Below are 20,921 nucleotides of genomic sequence, written 5' to 3'. Positions count from 1 at the left end.
AATGGAAATTTTATAACTGAAAAATATACAATATTCTATACTTATACTTATATACAAGTACTTATAGACAAAATAAGAAAACTGGCTAGATATGTTCAATAGCAGAAGGGAGATAACAGAGGACAGAATTAGAAAACTTGAAGATAGAGAGGAAGAAATCATCCAATCTGAACAAGAGAGAGAAAAAAGATTGAAAGAGAAAGATGAAGAGGGCCTCAGGGATCTATGAAAAAATACCAGAAGGTCTAATATTAGTCTACCCAGATTCCCAGGAAAAGAGAAAATGCTCGGTGCTGAAAACATATTTGAAGAAATAATGGCTAAAAACTTATCATATTTGACAAAAGACATAAACATGCAGGTTTAGGAGGATTAGCAGAACCCAAACAGGATCAACCCAAAGAAACCCATGCCCAGACACATCACAATCATATTCTGAAAACTAAAGGAAAAAAATCTTGAAAGGAGCCAGAGAAAAATGATACATTACTTGGAGGGTGGGGAGCAAGAATTTGAATAATTCTATTTCTCATCGTCAGCCATGGTTACCAAAAGGAAAGGGATCAATTCCAAGAAAAGAAGGTAACTGTATACCCAGAGTTTTATACCAGCGAAAACATCCTTCAGGAATAAAAGATATTTCACATTCTCCTGTGAAAGAAAACTAACAGAATTTGTCACCAGCAGACCTACCTGTAAGGTCATTGTAATATCAGAGCCAGAACTCTTAACCAAATGTTCTTAAACAATGCTGTTTATTTAGATACCAAGAGTATAACCATGACCAAGAAGGACTTATCCAGGGATTCAAAAATGGTTCATTATGAGGAATCTATTAATACCATATTGATAGGTCATAGGAGAAAGAACATATGATCAACCTGATAGATGCTTCAAAAGTATTTGATAATACCCAACATTGGTTCCTGATTCAAAAACAAAAGTATGGGCCGAGCCCGTGGTGCACTCGGGAGAGTGCGGCTGCGCTCCCGCCGTGGGAGGGGAGCGGGAGCGTCGCCGCAGGTTCGGATCCTATATAGGAATGGCCGGTGCACTCACTGGCTGAGTGCCGGTCACGGAAAAGACAAAAAAAATAATAATAATGGGCCGAGCCCGTGGCGCACTTGGTAGAGTGCTGCACTGGGAGCGCGGCGACGCTCCCGCCGCGGGTTCGGATCCTACATAGGACTGACCGGTGCACTCACTGGCTGAGTGCCGGTCACGAAAAAACGACAAAAAAAAAAAAAAATAATAATAATAATAATAAAAAAACAAAAACAAAAGTATTAGCATTACATCAAGCATAAAAATAAAACCCTAGAAAATTCTAATAACAGCATCAAGTAAAGATGTTTTCTATTACTACTATTACTACTATTTATTAATTATTCCCAAAGTGGGTCCATTACAATTAGGCAACTGACACAGGAAGAAATTTAATTTTTCCCAAATTATATGACTGTCTACCTAGAAAATGAAAAACTGTTAGGGTGGCTTTACTCAGAATTAGTAAAGTATTGTAGGCTTGGAACTTGAACATTAAGGGTCAAAAACTAGCTCTTCCAGGACTGGACAATGTTTCACATCCTTGACATTTTGCTGTCTTACTAAATAAGGACTTTATAAAGCACATAGCATTATTTTCACACATAATAAGGGTTCAATGATGGTTAGCTGTTATCATTACCACTATTATTATTTTATGTTAAATAATATACAGCTCTCTCTATCTTTCCTTTTTTCCTAAACAGAATTTTTGAGTGATAGCTTATACTCTCTTATTATCTTAGAATGCTTTTTCAGCCTTCCCTAGTTAACTTATAGGATTTATATAATTTGATGCTTATCAGGACATGAACAGGAGCCTCCAGGACCAAGGTGTCTGGTAAAACACAGATCCTTCAGTATTTATAGCTGGAACAGGCCACAGTGGAGGCCAAGAGGCTGCAAAGTATTGGGGTATGGAGTTGGGCAGCAGGTCCTAGTCTTCCATGGGCAAGCTGATTTATTTCTTTTCTCCTTTTCTATTTCTTCCATCCCCTGTGTAATAGTTAAGCTACTCCTGACACTCAATTGAACCACTTCAGTATCCACCTGACTGGACTTCCTACTTACATTCTTGCTACCCTACAATGTATTTTCCATATAGCAGTCAGATTGATCTTCTGAACATGATAAATCATTCCTGCAATAAATATTTATTGAGCCAGGCACTGTTCAAGGTGCTTAGGACATAGCAATGAACAAAATAAATTTCTGCCCTAATGAAACTTATATTTTAGTCAGAGGGAAAAGGCAATCAACATAATAAATGAGTAAAATAAATGGTACACCTTATGGAAAAATAAATAAAAGCAATAAAATGGAAATAGGGAACGCGATGGGTGAGAGAGACAGTTTGCAATTTTAAATAGGGTCATCAGGAAAGTCCTCACTGACAAGGTGACATTTAAACCAAAACTTTAAGGGGTTAGGAGAGGGAATCATAGGAATATCTAAGGGAGAGCACCCCAGACAGAGGGAGCAGCCAGTGCTAAGGCCCTGAGGCAGTAGTGGGCCTGTCCTGTTTAAGGATGAACAAACTTTTTGGATACTTCTACATTTATTAAAGTCTTTTAGATCAATCTTCCTACTAATGAAGCAAAATATGTGTATGTATTAAACATTAGCAAGGCTCATATTAGCATGAAGGTAGACAGGAACTCTGTAATAGTATATAAATTCTCCTTTTCTCTTTATGTGTGTATGTTTGTGTACACATTACATACATATATATTTATGTACTCACATACACAGAGGTAGTTAACTAGTATACCACTGAAAATGATTCAAAATCATGTATAAAATACAAACAATAGGCTTCCATGTTTAGCATAGTTAGAGTAGCTTCCTGGAGAGCTTAAAATGTTATAGAATCCCCAACTTTATTTTTAGACATAATCTTTGACAATAGATTTCTAATACTTTACACATGTTCTTACCTTTTATTTCTTTCCTTCGAAACTGAACATCATCAACTGATTTAAGTCTATTGACCACTGATTAAAGACAAAAAATTTATTGCTCTCCACACTAATAATTTCCATTTTTGCTTCAAAATTGACAAGTTTATTAGCAATAATACTGGCACCAGGAAGAGCACTTCTGACTTTACATTTTCTACTCATCTTTGCTAAACCAGGAGCAAAATCTAACAAAGCATTCAACACTGTATAAACAAAAATTTTAGTACAGAAAAGGAAGACAGTGATGCTAAAAAGAAAACTGGACCAGGGCATAGAAGTTCTACTTTTACTAAATATACTAGGAAATTAGAAGTCACTAGCAGGGAAAGGAAAGTTATGATTTTTTTTAATTAGCATTAAACACAAAGACAAAAACAAACAAAAGAAAACAAAACCACCTGTGGTCAAATTCTGGCATGTTATTTCACCTCTCTGAGTTCATTTCTTCCACTGTAAAAGGGGCTAACAATACCTACCCTGTGGGTTTGTTATGATGAGTACATTAGATGATGACACTGGGAAGAGCCGAGCACAGGACTCAATCGATGCTTTCTCTTCTTGGTTTGGACAGGATAATAAGAGGTCTAAATGGTAGATTAATCTGGCAGTAATATCCAAGAAAATCTGGAAAGAACAAGATCTGGAGTTTGCAAACCTTCATGTTCTCTGGACTGCATTCTATTCCTCCACTTTTCTCTCTCTTTAGTGTCCCTTCTCTAATGAATACCACTCTGTTCTTGTAGATACATCCAAGTCTTTCACTTGTTGAAAAACACACTGGAGGCACTCTACCTCTGACTTCTTTCAGTCCTTGTTCTTTCTTCCTTTTCCTTCAAAGCTACCCTTGTTGAAACAACAGTTGGTACTTAAAAGTCTTTACTTGTCTGCTTCTCCTTCACTTTTCTACCCACAGCATATTTCCCTCAGCACTAAAAGGCCACTTCCCTTGGTCACAGGCCACTCCCTTATCCCTAAGTCCAATAGGCATTCTTCATTTCATATTCTCCCTCTGCTTTTTTCTCTTCCCTTGACCCAGCCCTCCCCCAAGTCCTCTCCTCTGACCACTCTTTCTATCACCTTTGCTAGAGCATCTTTGGCCCCCAGCCAAGTGTTATTGTTCTCAGGGTTCCATCTTTGCTGCCTTGCCTTTCTCATTGACAATTATCCAATCTTCATTGATACAAATTTCACAAATATGATTACGATGCTCAAATCTATATTTTCACCTGATATCTAAAAACTCTACTTGATGGCATTCAATATTCACTCAACAAACATATATTAAATACTTACTTTGGCAGGCAATGAAGTAGATGGGGGATATAAAACAAAGTATGTTCAATAATGATAATTCAGTAAGTGTACATACTAGTGGGTAGACAGATATTCAGAGTGACAAGTAAAATACAGTGTGACATGCACTCATAAATAAGTGAAGAATCTTTAGGATCCAACCCAATGGAAATGTCTGAAGAGGGGTAAAGAAGTGGAAGAGGAAAACACAATATCAAAAATATACATGTTCACCTCTGCCACCTCCAGAAAACCAACTAAAATGACAGTGGGGTGACGAAAAAGGCATAAATAAGTCCACTAAAATAACCTAGGGAGCAAGGGAAAAAATGCTGCATATACATACCAAAAAACCAAAACAACCAAAAAATAATTTACATATTCCTTATACAGACAAGAGAAGTTAATGCATGCATAAAAATATGGCTATTGAAGAAAAAGGAACACTTGGAGAATGAGAAGGCAGCTCACAGAAATTTTTTAAAATGATAGTAGAAATAGATTTTTTCACAGAAGTATTGAAGGACTTGAAAGTTAAAAGAAAGCTTCACACCTCCTAGCATTCTCTGTTTCAAACAATGCCATGCAATCTCCTACCTCAGGGTCTTTGCATATGCTGTTCCCTATGTCTAGAATGTTCTACCACATGGCCTATCACTTTGAGTATCTGTTCAAAACTCTCCTTAAAGGGCAGGCCTTCCCTGACTATCCCTATACTACAGCACTCCTACTAACTAATCTAGTTCCCTTATGCTCTTTATTGTTCCACATAGCACCTATCACTGTATTACATTCATTCCTTTCCTTCCTCCTTCCTTTCCTTTCTCTTCTTCCTCCCACCCTCCCTTCCTTTCTTAATTAATTTATTGTCTTCTCCACTAAAATATAAGCTCCTCAAGGAAACTTTGGCTTATTACTATATTCTTGGTGCTAGAAACAGGGCTAGGACTCAATAAATATTTGTTGAATAAATAGATTATTTACATAAGAATAAATACCAATAGCAATAGTAATAAAATCCACAGACATCTATGATAAAAGCAATTAAAGCTTTTCTCTTAAGGGATCATTTTACATCAAATAAATTAGCATTAGAAAACATAAAATAGTATACAAAATTGTACAATATGTAGCAAGAGCCATAAAAAAAAATCTCTCTCTGTTTCTTTCTCTCTCTCTCTTTTGACCCAAGATTTTGGTCTCCTAGAATCTTGTTCTTTAGAAAGCTTACTGGAAAGCAGCAGTAATGGTCATAAGGTTATTTCTTTCCTATCAATATATTCAGTTAATGATTTCTTTTATTGCTTTATACTTTGATAGTCCTATACCATCCAGAGATCACATAAATATTTACCTAGCTCTTTAATTTTAAAAAAATGTACAGAAAGAAGTGATGGTCAACACTTTCACACACAGAAGAGAGATAAAGGTATAAAATGCATTTCGTGCAGAGAAAAATCAGTGACAACATCTAAAAGAAATTTCAGTTGTAAGGGGATTAAAAACCAGCTAACAGAGATTAAGAAGTATTAACACTTTAGAGGAAAATGGGACTGAATGGGTAATAGATGCAGATTAAAATTTGGGAATGGGAAAGGAAATATATAAAATGCAAGGCTGCTTGAAATGAAAACAAGGCTAAAGTCATTTTTCATTTGTTTTTAAATGAGAACTATATAAAACACCCATACAATGCAGAGGAAGAGGAACGCTAGTTTCCTTTAAATGAGAAAAAAGCTTGCAAATGTTTAAATGAATAGGGGAAAGGAAGCTATTTATATAGGTTATGGCTCAGAAGAAATATTCAAGAAAGTGAGTAAAGGCCCAGAGGAGACAGAAAGACGGTGATTCAATTCAAAATACAGATGAAGGCAGAAGAGGACATAGTAACTGCTAATATTTACTGAATGCTCAGTATGTTCCAGGTAATGTACAAGTGCTACAAATGCAGTAACTCACTTAATTCTTATGATGTATTACTTCCCCCCCACATAAGGACATATGTGCGACTTGTGGAGCCTAAGTCCCATCAGAGATATGGAGGTATCTGAGAGAATACACATTAAATGGTGCTAGTCTCTCCAGAGACCCAGGGATCTCTGAAGTGATTTCTCTCCAAGGAGACACACACATGTAGCAAGTCCTTGCAGCCTGACACTCACCTGGAGAGATACACCCAGGGAGTTCTTTTTCCCTCAGGCTCAGCTCTTCTTGTTCCAGCTGAGAAATCACATTTGGTTTGGAAAGCTGATGCCCTGCTTGGGAGAAAAGAAACTAAATTTGGGTTCTGAGTCCAAAAACCAACCCCAGCAGAGTTCTGATCCCCTTCATGGCTTCTGAAACAAAGGTAGGTGTGGCTGATGAAGTTTCCTATTTTCCATTCTCTACAGAAAAGACCTTTCATCTTCAAAGAGGGGACACCAAGCAAACTAAAACCATGACCTATAAGATCCAGGATTTCAAGTCCAAATCCATAATTTTCAGAGGTTATACAGGATCAAGGGGGAAAAGGTGTCAAGAGGTAGGTTTTGAGTTACAAGAAGTCCTTACCTAGTGAGACCAGGTTCCTGTAGTTCTCCAGCATCACTTTCTCATACAAGTTCCTCTGAGCAGAATCTAGTTGAATCCACTCCTCCCAGGTGAAATCCACAGACACATCCTTGAATGTCACTGACTCCTGAAACTACAAATTCTTCCTCACCAAGGGATTATGCTAACAAAACCCTCTGAAGGAAGTAAAAGAAATCAAGCAGCACTGGGGGGAGAAAACACAGAATACAGATATCTGTGTGTGAAAAACATCTTTGTTTCTTTTGTTACCCTACAAAAGAAACAAAACATCTGCTACAAAAATAAACATTATCATGAAATAATCAGAGATAAATATACTATAAAAAGTGCTTTGGGAGTCAAGGACAGGAAGAGCAGTTGTAAGAAAGTAATAGAAAAAGGTACTAAAGGCTGCTATAGATTCCCACTGGAGGAGAGGAGGTGGTGTTCTGATCACATTCTATTCACCCCATTGATGAAGGAGGGATTCCCTGCCCTAAATAGTACAAGGTGACCAAATACACAACACCTGACACTGGACAGATGAGATCAACAGCAATTATTAGTCACATATACTCATGGCCCAGGGGAAGAGGACACTGCATACCAGGCAGGGTCACATGGAGGTTGCACCCAGGAACAGGGTGAACCAACAGGGACTGTGAGAGGCTGTATAGTGACAAAAGGGTGAGGTGACCCTTGGTTACTATGGAAAGATGTGACTGGCTTGTTTGAATAATTCTGTAAGCTAGTAGGGAGGTGAAACTAGTAGTTTAAGGACTGGGCAGAGTGTATCTGGTCCACTGGGAGCTACTCGGGCAGAAAGACTTTCCTGCTGGGTGGGGCCAAATCTGACAAGACTCGTGGCCACGTCTCATGCCCAACTCAAAGTTGTGATGCTCAAAGTTGTCAGGAAAGCACAAGGCCTTACAACACAAGTGAGAATCCCAGTAAAAGAAAAGCATGTCTAAACAGGATAAATATAGCATGTGGTTGGTCTATAAGAGAATCAATAAAAAATCCAGGTTGATGTGAAAATGGCATTTTAAATTTCTAAATCCACTGAAGCCATGTTCTCTAGCCCTTAGCATAAGAACTAAAACACTGTAAGTATTTAACACCTGTTTAATGAAGGAACACATAACTGAGTGGTGGTTACCACAGATGACAACTCACCTTTGTACTGAGTTTTACTCTAATAGGAGACTCACATGCCTCACTTCATTTATCATACAACAATTTGCTAGATTGCTAGCACTTAAATCATCATTTTATACATGAGGAATCTGAGGATCAAAGAGGCTCAAAAAGTTATCTGAGATCACACAGCTGGGATTTGAACCCATGGTCATCCAACTCCCCATATTGTGAGACAAGAAGAAGGCCAAGAAAAGAACCCTAACGACCCCCAGCAAGCATGAGAGTCAAACAAAGACAGAGAGAGAGCATAGATTCAGGATTGAAGGCCAGGGCAAAGGGAGTTCCAAGAAAAAGGTCATGGTCAACAGTATCAGAAGCCAGAGTGGGTCAAACAGAGCAAAGATTGAAAAGACAGCTGCTGATTCGAAAATTTGCTAATCTCAGCTCTGCAGTGCAGGCAGACGTGAGCTTACAGTGGATGGAAGAATAAATGCATGGAAAGAATCAAAATATTTTGTGAAAAAGATGAGAGATAAGCTTTATGGAAATAAGGAAGGAATAGGTAATAGAAATAAAGCTGCAGAAAATGCTTCCATCATTTAAGGACAGAAAGCATTTTAGTATGTAGAGGCAAAGGAGAGAAAAGTAGTGGAGAGAGAATGACTGAAGAGACGAAAGACAAAGTGAAACCAATTTCCAAGAAATCTGTGTTATTTTACATCTAAGACTATGAACTCCAGAAACAGTGTCAACACTCAGGCACAGAGTTCATTATCTTTCTTTCTACCTGTTATTTTCCCCTAATATTAATTTTATCAATATATCAAAGTGACAAAAAAAAGGTTACAAATCATGGATGAATATTGTCAGGAAAAATAAAGGTAGTCACAGGCAGGATATAAAATACATGGCAAAATTTCCATTTTATGAAAGAAAAAAAAAGGAACCAAAAATCTTTAAGTAACCAGAAAAAGACCTAATACGTGTATAAAAACAAACATAAATGGGTTGCCTTTCTCTATTAAAAGAAAAAAACTCTAAAATTGGTTTTAAATCCAGCTATATGGTACCTACAAAAGATATAACTAAAACACAAACCAAAAAGTTAAAAGAAAATAGGGGGATAGAGACAAGATATGACAGGCAAACGCAAATAAAAAGAAAGCAGGGAGGATAACATATAAATATCAGATATGGCAGAATGTATGTGGAAACAAAACATAAGCCCCCTTTTGGTGAAAGAAGATATCAAATCAGAAATATGAGATTCCCTTTCTAAAAATAATCTACTTTTTTCAATAAATTGCTTTGTTAGCTGAATATATTAGGCAAAATTAAAAGTCCAAATTCAGATTGCTGTGTGCTGGTCTTCCTCACTTCCCATAGTTGACCTTAAGTTAAGACCAAGTATGCCACAGAGCTCGTCTGTTGTGAAATGGGCTGTGGATCAGTAGCAGGCTTAGGAAGCACTGATGAAGGTAAACCACAGAAAGGCATTTTAAAAGGCTACAGTGAAACTTAATATCATTCATAAAATGTATTCGTTGTTACTCCCTTTAATTGTTTTTTCCCTTCCTCCGTACCACTTAGTATGGGTCTTTTTTCCTCCAGCACTATGTAAGCATAGGGTAACTCATGGTGTTTGAAATAAGCAGCCTCATGAGTTTATCTCGCTAGGCAGAACTTTTCCTAAACCTTAGAGCACAAGCTTTTGGATATTGTTATTCTTTGAAAAGTTTACATCAAATGGAATAAATAGGGATATTTTAAATGACAAAAGTATAATTTATAAAGAAAATATGACAGTGGTGAAGTTCGAGGCATCACAGCAGCAAAATGTCTTCAGATATAATACTTAGCAATCCAAATGTTTTTTCTTTACAAAATCACAGTCATAGTGAAATCCCAGAAACACCTAAGAATACACTTAATAGAAATATGCAAGATGCTCGTGACAGACTGTAAAAAGTTAACAAAGGCCATAATGAAATATCTGAAAAGTGAAGGATAATTTTTTTACTTAATAGGAAGAAGAAACATTGTAAAGATGGTAGTATTCCTCAAATTGCGATATAGATTTAATAAAATTCAAATCAGAACTTAATATTTTTACTTTTTTGTTACTGTTGGAACTTAGTAACAGATAATAAAATTCAAGTAGAAGAATAAACGTATAAGAATAGTAAGTAACCAAACTTATGAAAAGAAAAATGAGGGGGGATTTGCCTTACGAAATAACAAAATAAATCCTAAAAGAACAAATAAAATAGTGTGGTACTACAACAGAAATAGAATAGAATAGAATCCAGAAAAATAAACTCATAAACTCTCATACTCTCATATTGCTTGCACGCTCTCTCTCTCTCTGTCTCTCGTGTGTGTGTGTGTGTGTGTGTGTGTGTGTGTGTGTGTGTGTGTGTGTGTGTGTGTGTGTGTGTGTGTGTTATGTTTGGTATATTTTCAAGGTCACATTTCAAATATATGTAAAATAAGCAGATTATTCAGTAGATGACATCAGCTGGGATGCAATCTCCTCAGAGGTGCCAATCCTCAAGGTAAAACATACCCCCTGAGCACACTCTACCACATAGCCCTGCCTGGTCATCACAGCACTTAATGCTATACTCAACAATATTTCCTCTTTATTGCCTGCCTTCCCTTTCTAAAACATAAGATCTAAGAGAAAAGGCCCTTGCCTGTCTTATTTGCTGCTACATTCTCAGTGTCCAGAACACTGCTTAGCACAAGGCAAGAAGGTCTAAATATTTGTTTAAAGGATAGATGAATGGATAAAATGCCTCATCCCATCATGTTAAGTGAAGTTAGACTCCTATCTCACATCATTTACAATAAATTCCAGACAACTCAAGGATGTAAATTTAAAATTATAAAATAGAAAACACAGAAAAACATCTATATAATCTTGGGGTACAGAAAGCCTTTCATAGCATGACTCCAAAGCCAAACAAAGGAAAAGGAAATTTAGCTGCGTAAGACTTCAAAACTTATTTGCAGCAGAATATATTATAAACAATTTTTAAAAAAATGGCAGAGAACAAAATTGGCAACTTATGGCAAAGAATTACTATTCATATATAAGGCCTCTTTTATATTTAAACCACACAGTATAAAAATGGGCAAAAGATGTAGACAGGTATTTTAAAAGGCTAGAAGAATGCACATCATAGTTGTTTCTCAGAATTGGAAACCTGAAATTGTATCTTATAGTCTTAGCATTTTTTAAAAAGGCTATAAGATGTAATTAGGCTATATGCCTAATACTTATACTCAGAAAAAGTGACAAAACTCAAGGGCAAACAAAAGTCATACTCAGGCAATTCATAGTCATATCACTGGCCAATGTAGGAAAGATGAAATTAGGAAGAAAGATGCAAAAAGAAAAACAACTCTAACATTGCACGGATATGTCCCAAATCCATTACTATACTTCATAATTTCATTCCATTTATAGTTAATAATCACTTGTTGATAATTATGTTTTATTTCTTGACATTTTAGTTACTCATTTCCAATTATCTGCTGTTCAGCTCCAAGTGATCAGTAATTCTGAGAAGCAGCAGCAAAAGTGAAGAAACATCTAAAACCAGCTGATATCAAGAGTCTAGGCTAACATCAATTAATAGGGACTGGTTAAATAAACTACGGTACACCCCTACAACAGAAGAAAGAAGCCCTCTATGTACTGATACGGATTCTCTAAGATATATTGTGAAATGCAAAAAATAAAAATAAATAAATAAAACACAAGGTGCAGAATCCTGAGTAAATATTACCTGTTACCAATTGGATAAAAAATTGGGGAAAACATACATACTGATAGGTTTCATAGTCATCATCATCATCACCTTTCTACATGGAGGTAAAACTGGGGGCCTTGGAGACAAGTGTAGGAAGCAGACTTATTTAGTTTAAGTGAATGCTCATTTATATTTTTTGAATTTTGAACTATGTGTGTAAGTCAGTCATTCAAACTTTAATTAAATGATCAGAATTGGAATCAAATCATAAGCAAACATCAAACAAACCCAGTGTATTAGTCCGTTTTTGTTGCTTATAACAAAATACCTGCAACTGGGTGTTTAAAAAGAAAAACAAAATTTATTGCTTACAGTTTCTGAGGCCAGGAAGTCCAAAGTCCATCTGGTGGTGGCAACAGTGACCCAGGGGCCTCACATTGCAAGATGGTGGAAGCAGAGAGAGAGAAAAACAGACTCTCCTTTTAAAGCCCTCAGAACCATGCCCCAACCACCACTTTTAATCCATTCACTACTGCATGATCCTACAATCCTATCACCTCTTTAAGGCTTTACCTTTTAATTACCATAATAGGATTTCCCACCCTCTTAACAGTCACAGTGAGGGCTAAATTTCTAATACATAAAACTTGGGGGAAACAATTCAAGCTTCAAGGAGTTTTGGGGGGACATAATTCAATCCACTACATTCTGCCCCTGGCCCCCCAAAACTCGTGTCCTTTTCACATGCAAATATATTCATTTCATCCCCTGAAGTCTTAACTTGTTTCAACTCAAGAGTCCTAAGTTCAAAGTCCCATCTATGAAATCAGGACAAGTTATCTATTTCCAAGATAGAATGGTGCGACAAACATAGGGTACAAATTCCCATTCCAAAAGGGAGAAATAGGCCAAAAGAAAGGGGTAACAGGTCCCAAACAAGTCCAAAACCCAGCAGTGCAGAAATTAAATCTCAAAGCTGGAAAATCATGTACCTTGACTCCATGTTCAACATCCTTGCATGCTGGTGTGGGGGTTGGGTCCCCGAGTCCTTGGGCAGCTCCGCTCCTATGGCTTTCCTGGTCTCAGGCCACACTTCACCTCTCCCAGGCTTGTGTTCCACTCTGATAACTCCACAGGTCTAGGGTCTCCATGGCGGTTCTGCTCTGATGGTTCCACTAGACATAGTGCTGATAGGGTTTCTCTGCTGCAACTCTGACCCCATGTTTCCGCCTGGCATTGATCTACTGAAGGCTCTATAAGGTGACTTTGCCCCTGCTACAGATCTCTTCTTTGGCCCCCAGGATTTTCTGTACATCCTTTGAAATATAGGTAGAGGCTCCCAAGCCTCCACAGCTCTGGCATTCTGCGAGCCTGCAGACCTAACACCACGTGGACACCGACAAGGCTTCTGACTTGTATTTTCCAAAGCTGCGGGTCCAGCCACACCTGGGATCAATTTGCCCACAGCCGAAGTAGCCAAAGCAGCCAGGGTGCTGGAGCTGGAAGCAGCTTCTGGAGGTGGCCCTGGGCAGTGAGCCTGTGGAGGGCTCCTCAAGTCCGTTCCCCAAGACAATTCTGTCTCCCTAGGTCTTTGGGCCTGTAATGGAAGGGTTGGTCCCAGAGGCTTCTCCAATATCTTCAGGGCCTTTTTCCTTCTCTTGATAATCCCATTCCTTTTGTGTAAATCTTCTTAGCTAAGGGTCACTGGGCTACACCATTGCATGCTCTCTGCTTCTTTACCACATGGTCAGGCTGCAAATTTTCTAAATCTTTACACTCTGCTTCCCTTTAAATTCTGGCTTCACATCAAACCTTTGCTGTCATAACTCAGCATAGGCTCTTGCAAGTAACCATGCAGCTTCGTTAATGTTCTGCTGCTTGGAAATTTCTTCTGCCAAATATTTTGGTTCACAACTCTTTTTTTGTTTGTTTTTGGTTTTCTTTTCTTTTTTTTATCTTTGTTTTTGGTTCATAACTCTCAAGTTCCAATTTCCACAAAGTCCTAGGGTATGGACACAATGCAGCCAAGTTCTTTGCCAGTTCACAGCAAGGGTGATCTTTTCCCCAGTTTCTGAAAAATTCCTTCTTATTTCTATCTGAGACCTCCTTAGAATGGTCTTTACAGTCTGTATTACTTCAGCATTCTGCTTGCCACCACGTAACCAGTCTCTAAGACATTCCAAACTCTCCCTCATTTTCTTGTCTTCTAAACTTTCACCAGCATCTAGACTTTTTCTAGCCTTTTCCTCCAAATTCCTCCAGCCTCTCCTCAATACCCAGTTCCAAAGCTGCTTCCACATTTTCAAATATTTGTTATAAGCAACACCCCACTCTTGGTACCAATTTTCTGTATTAGTCCATTTTTGTTGCTTACAACAAAATACCTGCAACTAGGTGATTTATAAAGAAAAATGAAATTGATTGCTTACAGTTTCTGAGGCTGGGAAGTCCAAAGTCCATCTGGTGATGGCTACAGTGACCCGGGGTCTCACATTGCAAGATGGTGGAAGCAGAGGGAGAGCAGAGAGAGAGAAAGACAGACTCTCCTCTTCTTTTAAAGCCCTTAGAACCATGCCCCTGACCACCATTTTTAATCCATTCACTACTGCACGATCCTACAATCGAATCACCTCTTTAAGGCTTCACCTTTCAATTACCATAATAGGATTTCCTACCCTCTTAATAGTCACAGTGGGGACTAAATTTCTAATACATAAAACTTAGGGGACACAATTCAAGCTTCAAGGAGTTTGGGGGGGACACTATTCAATCCACTACACCCAGATTGAGAAACATTCTACAAAAGAATTGTCTGTACTCTTCTAAAGTGTCAGAGTCATCAAAGATAAAGACTGAAGAACTGTACCAGGTTAAGGGAAACTAAGGAGATCTAACAGTTAAATGCATTGTGCAATCTGGATTAGATCCTGGACCAAGTAAAGGACATCTGTGAGCTAGGTGGCAAAATATGAGTAACGTTTGTACACTAGCTAATGGTATTGTACTGATATACATTTCCTCATTTTGATAACTGTATTTTGGTTATGTAAGCTAATGGTCTTGTTTTTAGGAAACACACAAGTACCTAGAGTTAAAAAGGCATCATGTCTATAATTTGTTCTTAAATGGTTCAGAAATCTATATACATATACACATACAAACACACACAGGTGACAAAGAAGACAAAGATGAGAGATTGTAGTTACAAGCCAAGAAACACCAAAGCCAGCCAGCAAACCACCAGAAGGTAGAAGCCTGGAAGGGGCAAGGAAGGATTCCCCTACAGGCTTCAGAGAGACAGCATGGCCCTGCAAGTGCCTTATTTTGGACTTTTGGTCTCCAAAACTGTGAGACAATAAATTTATGTTGTTTTGAGCCACCCAATTCGTTGTAGTTAGTTACAGTAGCCCTAGGAAAATGATACACCAAGTATGGAAGAGCCACTAGAATTTTTAAACACTGCTGAATAGAATGTAAAATGGTACATACACTTTGAAAAAGAGTTTAGCTGTTTCTTATAAAGTCAAACTTACACTTGACCCATCTATTCCACTCCTAGGTACTTATCCAAGAGAAATGAAAACATATATCCACACAAAGACTTATACATGAGTGCTCATAGTAGTTTTATTCATAATAGCTAAAAATAGGAAATAACTGAAATGTCTACCATGAGTGAATGGATGAACGAAATGTGGTATATTCAGCAGAATACTATTTAGACATAAAAAGGAACAAACTACTGCTACTTACAGCATCATGAATAGATCTGAAAAACATCATATTTGATCAAAAAAAGCCAGGCACAGAACTATACATAATGTCTGATTTCATTTACATGAAGTTCTAGAAAGGGCAACATTAATCTGTAATGATGGAAATCAAACCAGTGGCTGCCTGGGATGGGGGATGCGGACTGGAAAGGGGCACGAGGACACCTTCTGGGACGATAAAAATGTTCTTTATCTTGACTGGAGTAGTAGTTATGTTGGTGCAGAAATCTGTCAAAACTGAATGAATTTTATGCTTAAAATGGGTTATTTTATGTAAATTATACCTCAAATAAAGCTGATTTAAAAATTCAATTAACACCATTTTAACTAAACAAACTAAAATGTAGGTTACTGACAACCAAACCAAAACTTTCATCAACAAAAATCCTCTGAATATCCACCCTTTTAAACTTTCCCATCTTCCAGAAACAACTTCTTTCTAATATCCATTTTTATGAGTTATTTTGCCATTTATAACTGAACTTGATAATACTAAGGAAAGTAATATAAATAGAAATCACAGGAGTTTATACTTGTCTCCATGGAGATTTCTTTAAACTAGTTTCTTTGATAAATAAACAAGTGATACATTTAAGAGAACCCTAATCCCTGATCTTATGAAAAGAGTAAACACCACAAGTCCTTTAGAATTGCAGACAAGGTTCAGTAAGCTTAACCTTAAAACAAACGAACAAACAAAAAAAGGCCAAGTCCCCCTGATGTCTTATTTTCTTTTTCAGAGAAGCCTGGACTTCTCACTTAGTATTCTGGCTCCATGATTTCTTCTATGTGACAGGCACTACTTTTTCCCTCAAAACCTTTTATCTTGTCAACTTCCTTATCAAAATTCCTCAGACTGATCTCCAAGGCTCCTCCTCCACCCCCATGGCCAACATTAAACACACCTACTCCTCCTTCTGACACTTGACTTCAAACTTTGTATCGAATTCCTTCTACACCACTCAAGCACATTCACTACCAGTCACTGCTACACTTGCCCCACCTTTAAAACTCTTAAAATGCCAAGCTCTTGGCTGGAATGGTACTAAGAATGCCTACCACTTTGTGAATATCTTTAACATTGCAGGAACCAAGCTAGGTACTTTTTACTTACATTATTTTATAAGAACTTTCAGCAAACCTATGAAGTAGGTATTATTAAATGAAAGGAGCCATGTGAAATTCTTAACAATGCCAAGTATACAGGAACACTCAGTGAATGCTGTTATTTCCATCATCACCATAAGGAACTAATGCTTCAGGGAAGTCAAGTCACTTGCCCAAAACAAGGCAGATAAATGGTAATCATTTAAACTTGAGAAATTCCAACTTCATGACAGAAAATCCTCTCCAGTTATCCCATCACAACCCTTGAGATGAGCAAACACTTCCTACTTCTGGTCACCACCTTGATCTTCCCCTTCTCCAGGTCTGGGAACACTGATAATCTGGGAACGTAACCACACTTGTTTATTATTATATTCATGTGCAATCATTCTGACTGTATTCTGTACAGATGTGCCCTCTTCTATGATCCCTGACAGTCTATAAGCCATAAAAGCATCAGGACCATCTTTTACATTATTTTTGTTCCTTTTCTGATCCTTGAAAAGCACCAAGAACTTAGCAGGCCTGGGTTTCTTGCTAAATGACTAAGTGGCTACTGAGAACAGAGGGGAGGGACACTGAGGAGGTCTCCAAAAACTGTGAAAAATACCCAACATTCTGTTATCTCAATATCCCTGTCCTCTGCAGTGAAGCCCACACACAGTAAGGGAGAGGTTTACTTACACAGGAGTTAGAGAGAGGTTTGGGAGAGAAAAATGAGCTCACCTGGGTTCCCAGTGGCAGCAACCCAGCAGCCATTGCCCTCTCCTTCCTTCCTGAGGGGTTGGGCAGAGTCCAGAGGAGGCAGAGCTAAGGGAAGTAAAAGAAGCCATGAGAAACAAGACTCCTGCAACAACAAAAAATAAAATACCTACAAATAAACTAAATAAGTAAATAGCATCTACACAAAGGAAACTCTACCCTTTATTTAAGTTTAGTTTATTAAGCTTATTTAAATATACAAAGATGAACAGAGACATACCATTATCTGGGACAGAATGTCTTAATATTTTAAGTAGTCACTTCTTTGAAATTAATTTATAAACTTAACACACTCTCAACCAAATTATTCTCAACCTAAGAAACAATATTTTAAAGTTAATTATGAAAAAAAAAGTGATTAAAGTTAGTTGTAGTGTACAGCAGCCAGGAAATTTTTTAAAAAAGAATACTGATGAGAGATAACTTGCCCACCAGCATTTATAAAGCTACATTAATTAGAACATAGTATTACTGAACAGGGAGAATCACTCGTTCACCAGATATATACCACCTACTTCCAAGAGGTGAGGGTGAATACAGCTAGAAATAAAACAGATAAACTCTCTGCCCTCATGGATATCATAGTCTAATAGGGAAAAGGATCACTAGAACAAATTAAAATCCTACTAACTCCATTTCTCCTATTAGGGTCAACAGGAAAAAGAAAAAAGAAAAAAAATATCCTACCAACATAAACATGTTAAAAAAAAAATTATATATAAGAATTCAGGATATGAAAAAAGTGACATTTCACATCAACAAACAAAGGATGACTTGAAGGGCTGGCCTGTGGCTCACTTGGGAGAGTGTGGTGCTGATAACACCAAGGCCACAGGTTTGGATCTCTATGTAGAGATGGCTGGTTAGCTCACTTGTGAGAGCGTGGTGCTGACAACACCAAGTCAAGGGTTAAGATCCCTTTACCAGTCATCTTCAAAAAAAAAAAAAAAAAAAAAAAAAAAAGGATGACTTGTTCAATAACCTGTAACAAAGGCTTGCCATTTGGGAAATAAAAATTTATACATAAAATGAAATGAAACTACTAGGAGAAACTACAAACAGTTTTGCGATTTCACAGAACAGAAGGCCTCCCTAACAATGTCAAAAACTCAAACATGAAGGAAAGGTTTTCACGTGTGACCACATGAACATGTAAAATTTCTGCACAGTCAAGGAACATATGCTTGTGTAAAAGACACAATATTAAAAAAAAAAAAAGACAAACTGCATTAAAAATATTCATTAATGTTCAAAATGCAAATTTAAACTCTCTCATTTACACCTCTCAGAAAGTTAAAGAGAATACTAACACTCAAAGTTGGAATGGGTCTATTAGGCACTCCTACACTCCAAGTGTTTACAAAAACTGCTGCTTTTCTGGAGAGTAAGACAGGAGCTATCAAAAGCTTTACTGTACCTTTGACCCAGAAATTTAACTTGAAGAGATTTATAGAATGAGACAAGAATGCAAAGATGTATGTAACCAGATGGCCTACACTGTTTATAAAACTGAAAAAAACACACAAAAAAACCCAGAGACAGACTACAGAGATGATTAAATATGGCACAGCCATACGTTCCCTCATACTCACTAAAATGACGACATACCTGTTTTAAAAACTTGGGATAAGTATATGTTTTCAACATATACATTTTTTAAAAGTTTATTCTTTATTTTCACCAGGTGGTGGTTACAACAGAAAAAATTATGGAGCTTAAGATTTATGCACTTCAAACACCTTACCAAATGCATGTCATAACTCAATTTTAAAACGTAAATGGAGAAAAGCATACTAATATTCATATTTCTGTTTAAAAACAAAGCGTTTCTGTTTATGCATATATACACGCCGACATGCAGATTTTGACAGATTTCGAATGACTTTGCTTATCTGAATTTTCTACTTAACTTTGAAGAGAAAGAAACTGCTTTTTTAAACAAAGGACCCCCTGAGGTAGAAATCTGAACCAGGTCGGCCTCCCCATTCTTACCGAGAGATGGGTCGAGGGAAGCCCACGCCAGCGCCCCTCGGAATCGGAAACCAGAGGGCGGGTCCCGAGATGCGGTTTACACAAAGGGCAGGAGCCGGCGCCGGGAGCCCCCGGACTCTGGCCGGGCATCCCCCGAACCTTCCGAGGGGCAGGTTCTCTCCACGTTCGCAGCGTGTCCTGGGACAGGGATGCCCGGGGCCCAGGGGAAGCGCGCGAGGAGGAACAGGGGTCTCAGCAACCCCTCGGACCCGCCCCCGCCCCTCCTGGACTGTGACTCGGCTTGGCGCTCCCTGGGACAGGTGGAAGGACCGCGTCGGGGGACACAGCTCTTGATGTTCTCACCGCGGCCTGGGTCCCGGGAGCTAGAGGGGACGCACCAGGATCTCGGTAACTCGGCGCTCCGTAGGGGCAGAGAGGACTTGCCCCGGGCTCTTCCGCGGCCGGCCGCCCCTCAAGCCGCGGGGTCCTGGCTGGGCAGTTCTGAGATCCTCGTGCGGAGGCCTCCGAGACCTTCGGCCGAAGCGTTGCAGCCGTGGGCCCCGCACTCACCCTCTACCTCAGGAGCCAGAGCTGCCGACTGGCGGACGCAGCCGCGGCCGAGGCCTGCGGCCCGGGAGGCCGGACTGCATTTCCCACAAGGCTGCGGGGCCGCAGTGCAGACGTCGGAATGCGCAGGCGCGGGGGAACCGGAGGGCGGGGTGTTCCGGAGGCTGTGGAACGATGGCCACAGGGTGGCACCTGCGGGTCTTGGGGTTGACGTGCGGGAAGCGGGACTGCGGGACGGCTTTACCCCGGCTACCCTAAATAAGTCCCACTTTATTTCTTATTTTTTAATAAAATTATGCATTCAGTTGAACTTTTTTATACAGTATTCCCCAATCTTTATTATTCCTCCCTTCAAGAAGCCCCTTCAAGAAATTTAGAGCCTGTAGGTGCTCGCCTCGTGGGGAGGGGCGAGGGGGCAGACAGCCTAGGCTAAACCTCACTCTCCTCCTCCGAAATAAGGGGAGCCCAGAGGACCCCATTGCAGAGGAGAGAATGAGAAGTTAAGGTAGTAACGTACCGAAAACATGGTGGACACTCTATGAATGGTAGTTAGTGTACCCTGCCCGTCCCCTAGCTCAGTGTCAGGTGCCGCTCTGTGTGCTTCAAAATTATCACTGATTAGAATGCAGACAAAATGTCCATCAATTAAATGTCTGTGTGGCCTGTATTCGGGCAGTTTCAACTGGATCTTTCACTCTGGAACTTGGAAGTGCATGACATTTGGGGCACATCAATACAGTAGCTTAGATTGTAATACTTGGTTTTCTAAAAAGAACTGCTAATTTCCTCTGCCTCTTACTTTTTACTGTGGCAAAGACACTCTCCTTAACTAAACTTTAGATAGGCTCGTGGAGCCCATCTTTTTGACTAGGTCTCACACTTGGCATGCCAAGCCCAGTTTTAGCAAGAATCCTCCTAAATAAGTTTAGTGAGAGTCTCCCACCGTTGATAACCTGATCAAATTCCTCATGCCCCCTCACTCTTGATGTCTTGGT

At 38.8% G+C, this 20,921-nt stretch overlaps 1 protein-coding gene across 4 annotated transcripts in view; it reads right to left on the bottom strand.

Moving 5' to 3' along the window:
- Window positions 1–19,992, bottom strand: part of ZFP2 (ZFP2 zinc finger protein) — a 31,672-nt gene extending 11,680 nt beyond the window's left edge. Inside the window, exons 1-3 of one of the 4 annotated variants that reach the window (XM_063085619.1) lie at window positions 19,723–19,992; window positions 17,353–17,436; window positions 3,482–3,629 (exon numbers count right to left, since the gene is read on the bottom strand). In XM_063085619.1, coding sequence (XP_062941689.1) covers window positions 3,482–3,629; window positions 17,353–17,385 — 181 coding nt within the window. In that variant the 5' untranslated portion in view covers window positions 17,386–17,436; window positions 19,723–19,992. Of the gene's footprint in view, window positions 1–3,481; window positions 3,630–17,352; window positions 17,437–19,380; window positions 19,599–19,722 lie in introns of those variants that run through there. The other 3 variants (XM_063085618.1, XM_063085617.1, XM_063085620.1) reach the window with 3 other exon arrangements.
- Between the last annotated feature and the right edge of the window lie 929 nt (window positions 19,993–20,921).

This window comes from Cynocephalus volans, chromosome 2 (assembly GCF_027409185.1).
Source record: "Cynocephalus volans isolate mCynVol1 chromosome 2, mCynVol1.pri, whole genome shotgun sequence".
Classification (NCBI taxonomy): domain Eukaryota; kingdom Metazoa; phylum Chordata; class Mammalia; order Dermoptera; family Cynocephalidae; genus Cynocephalus; species Cynocephalus volans.
Note: the sequence above shows the minus strand (reverse complement) of the source record. Positions and strands in the feature narration are given on the sequence as shown.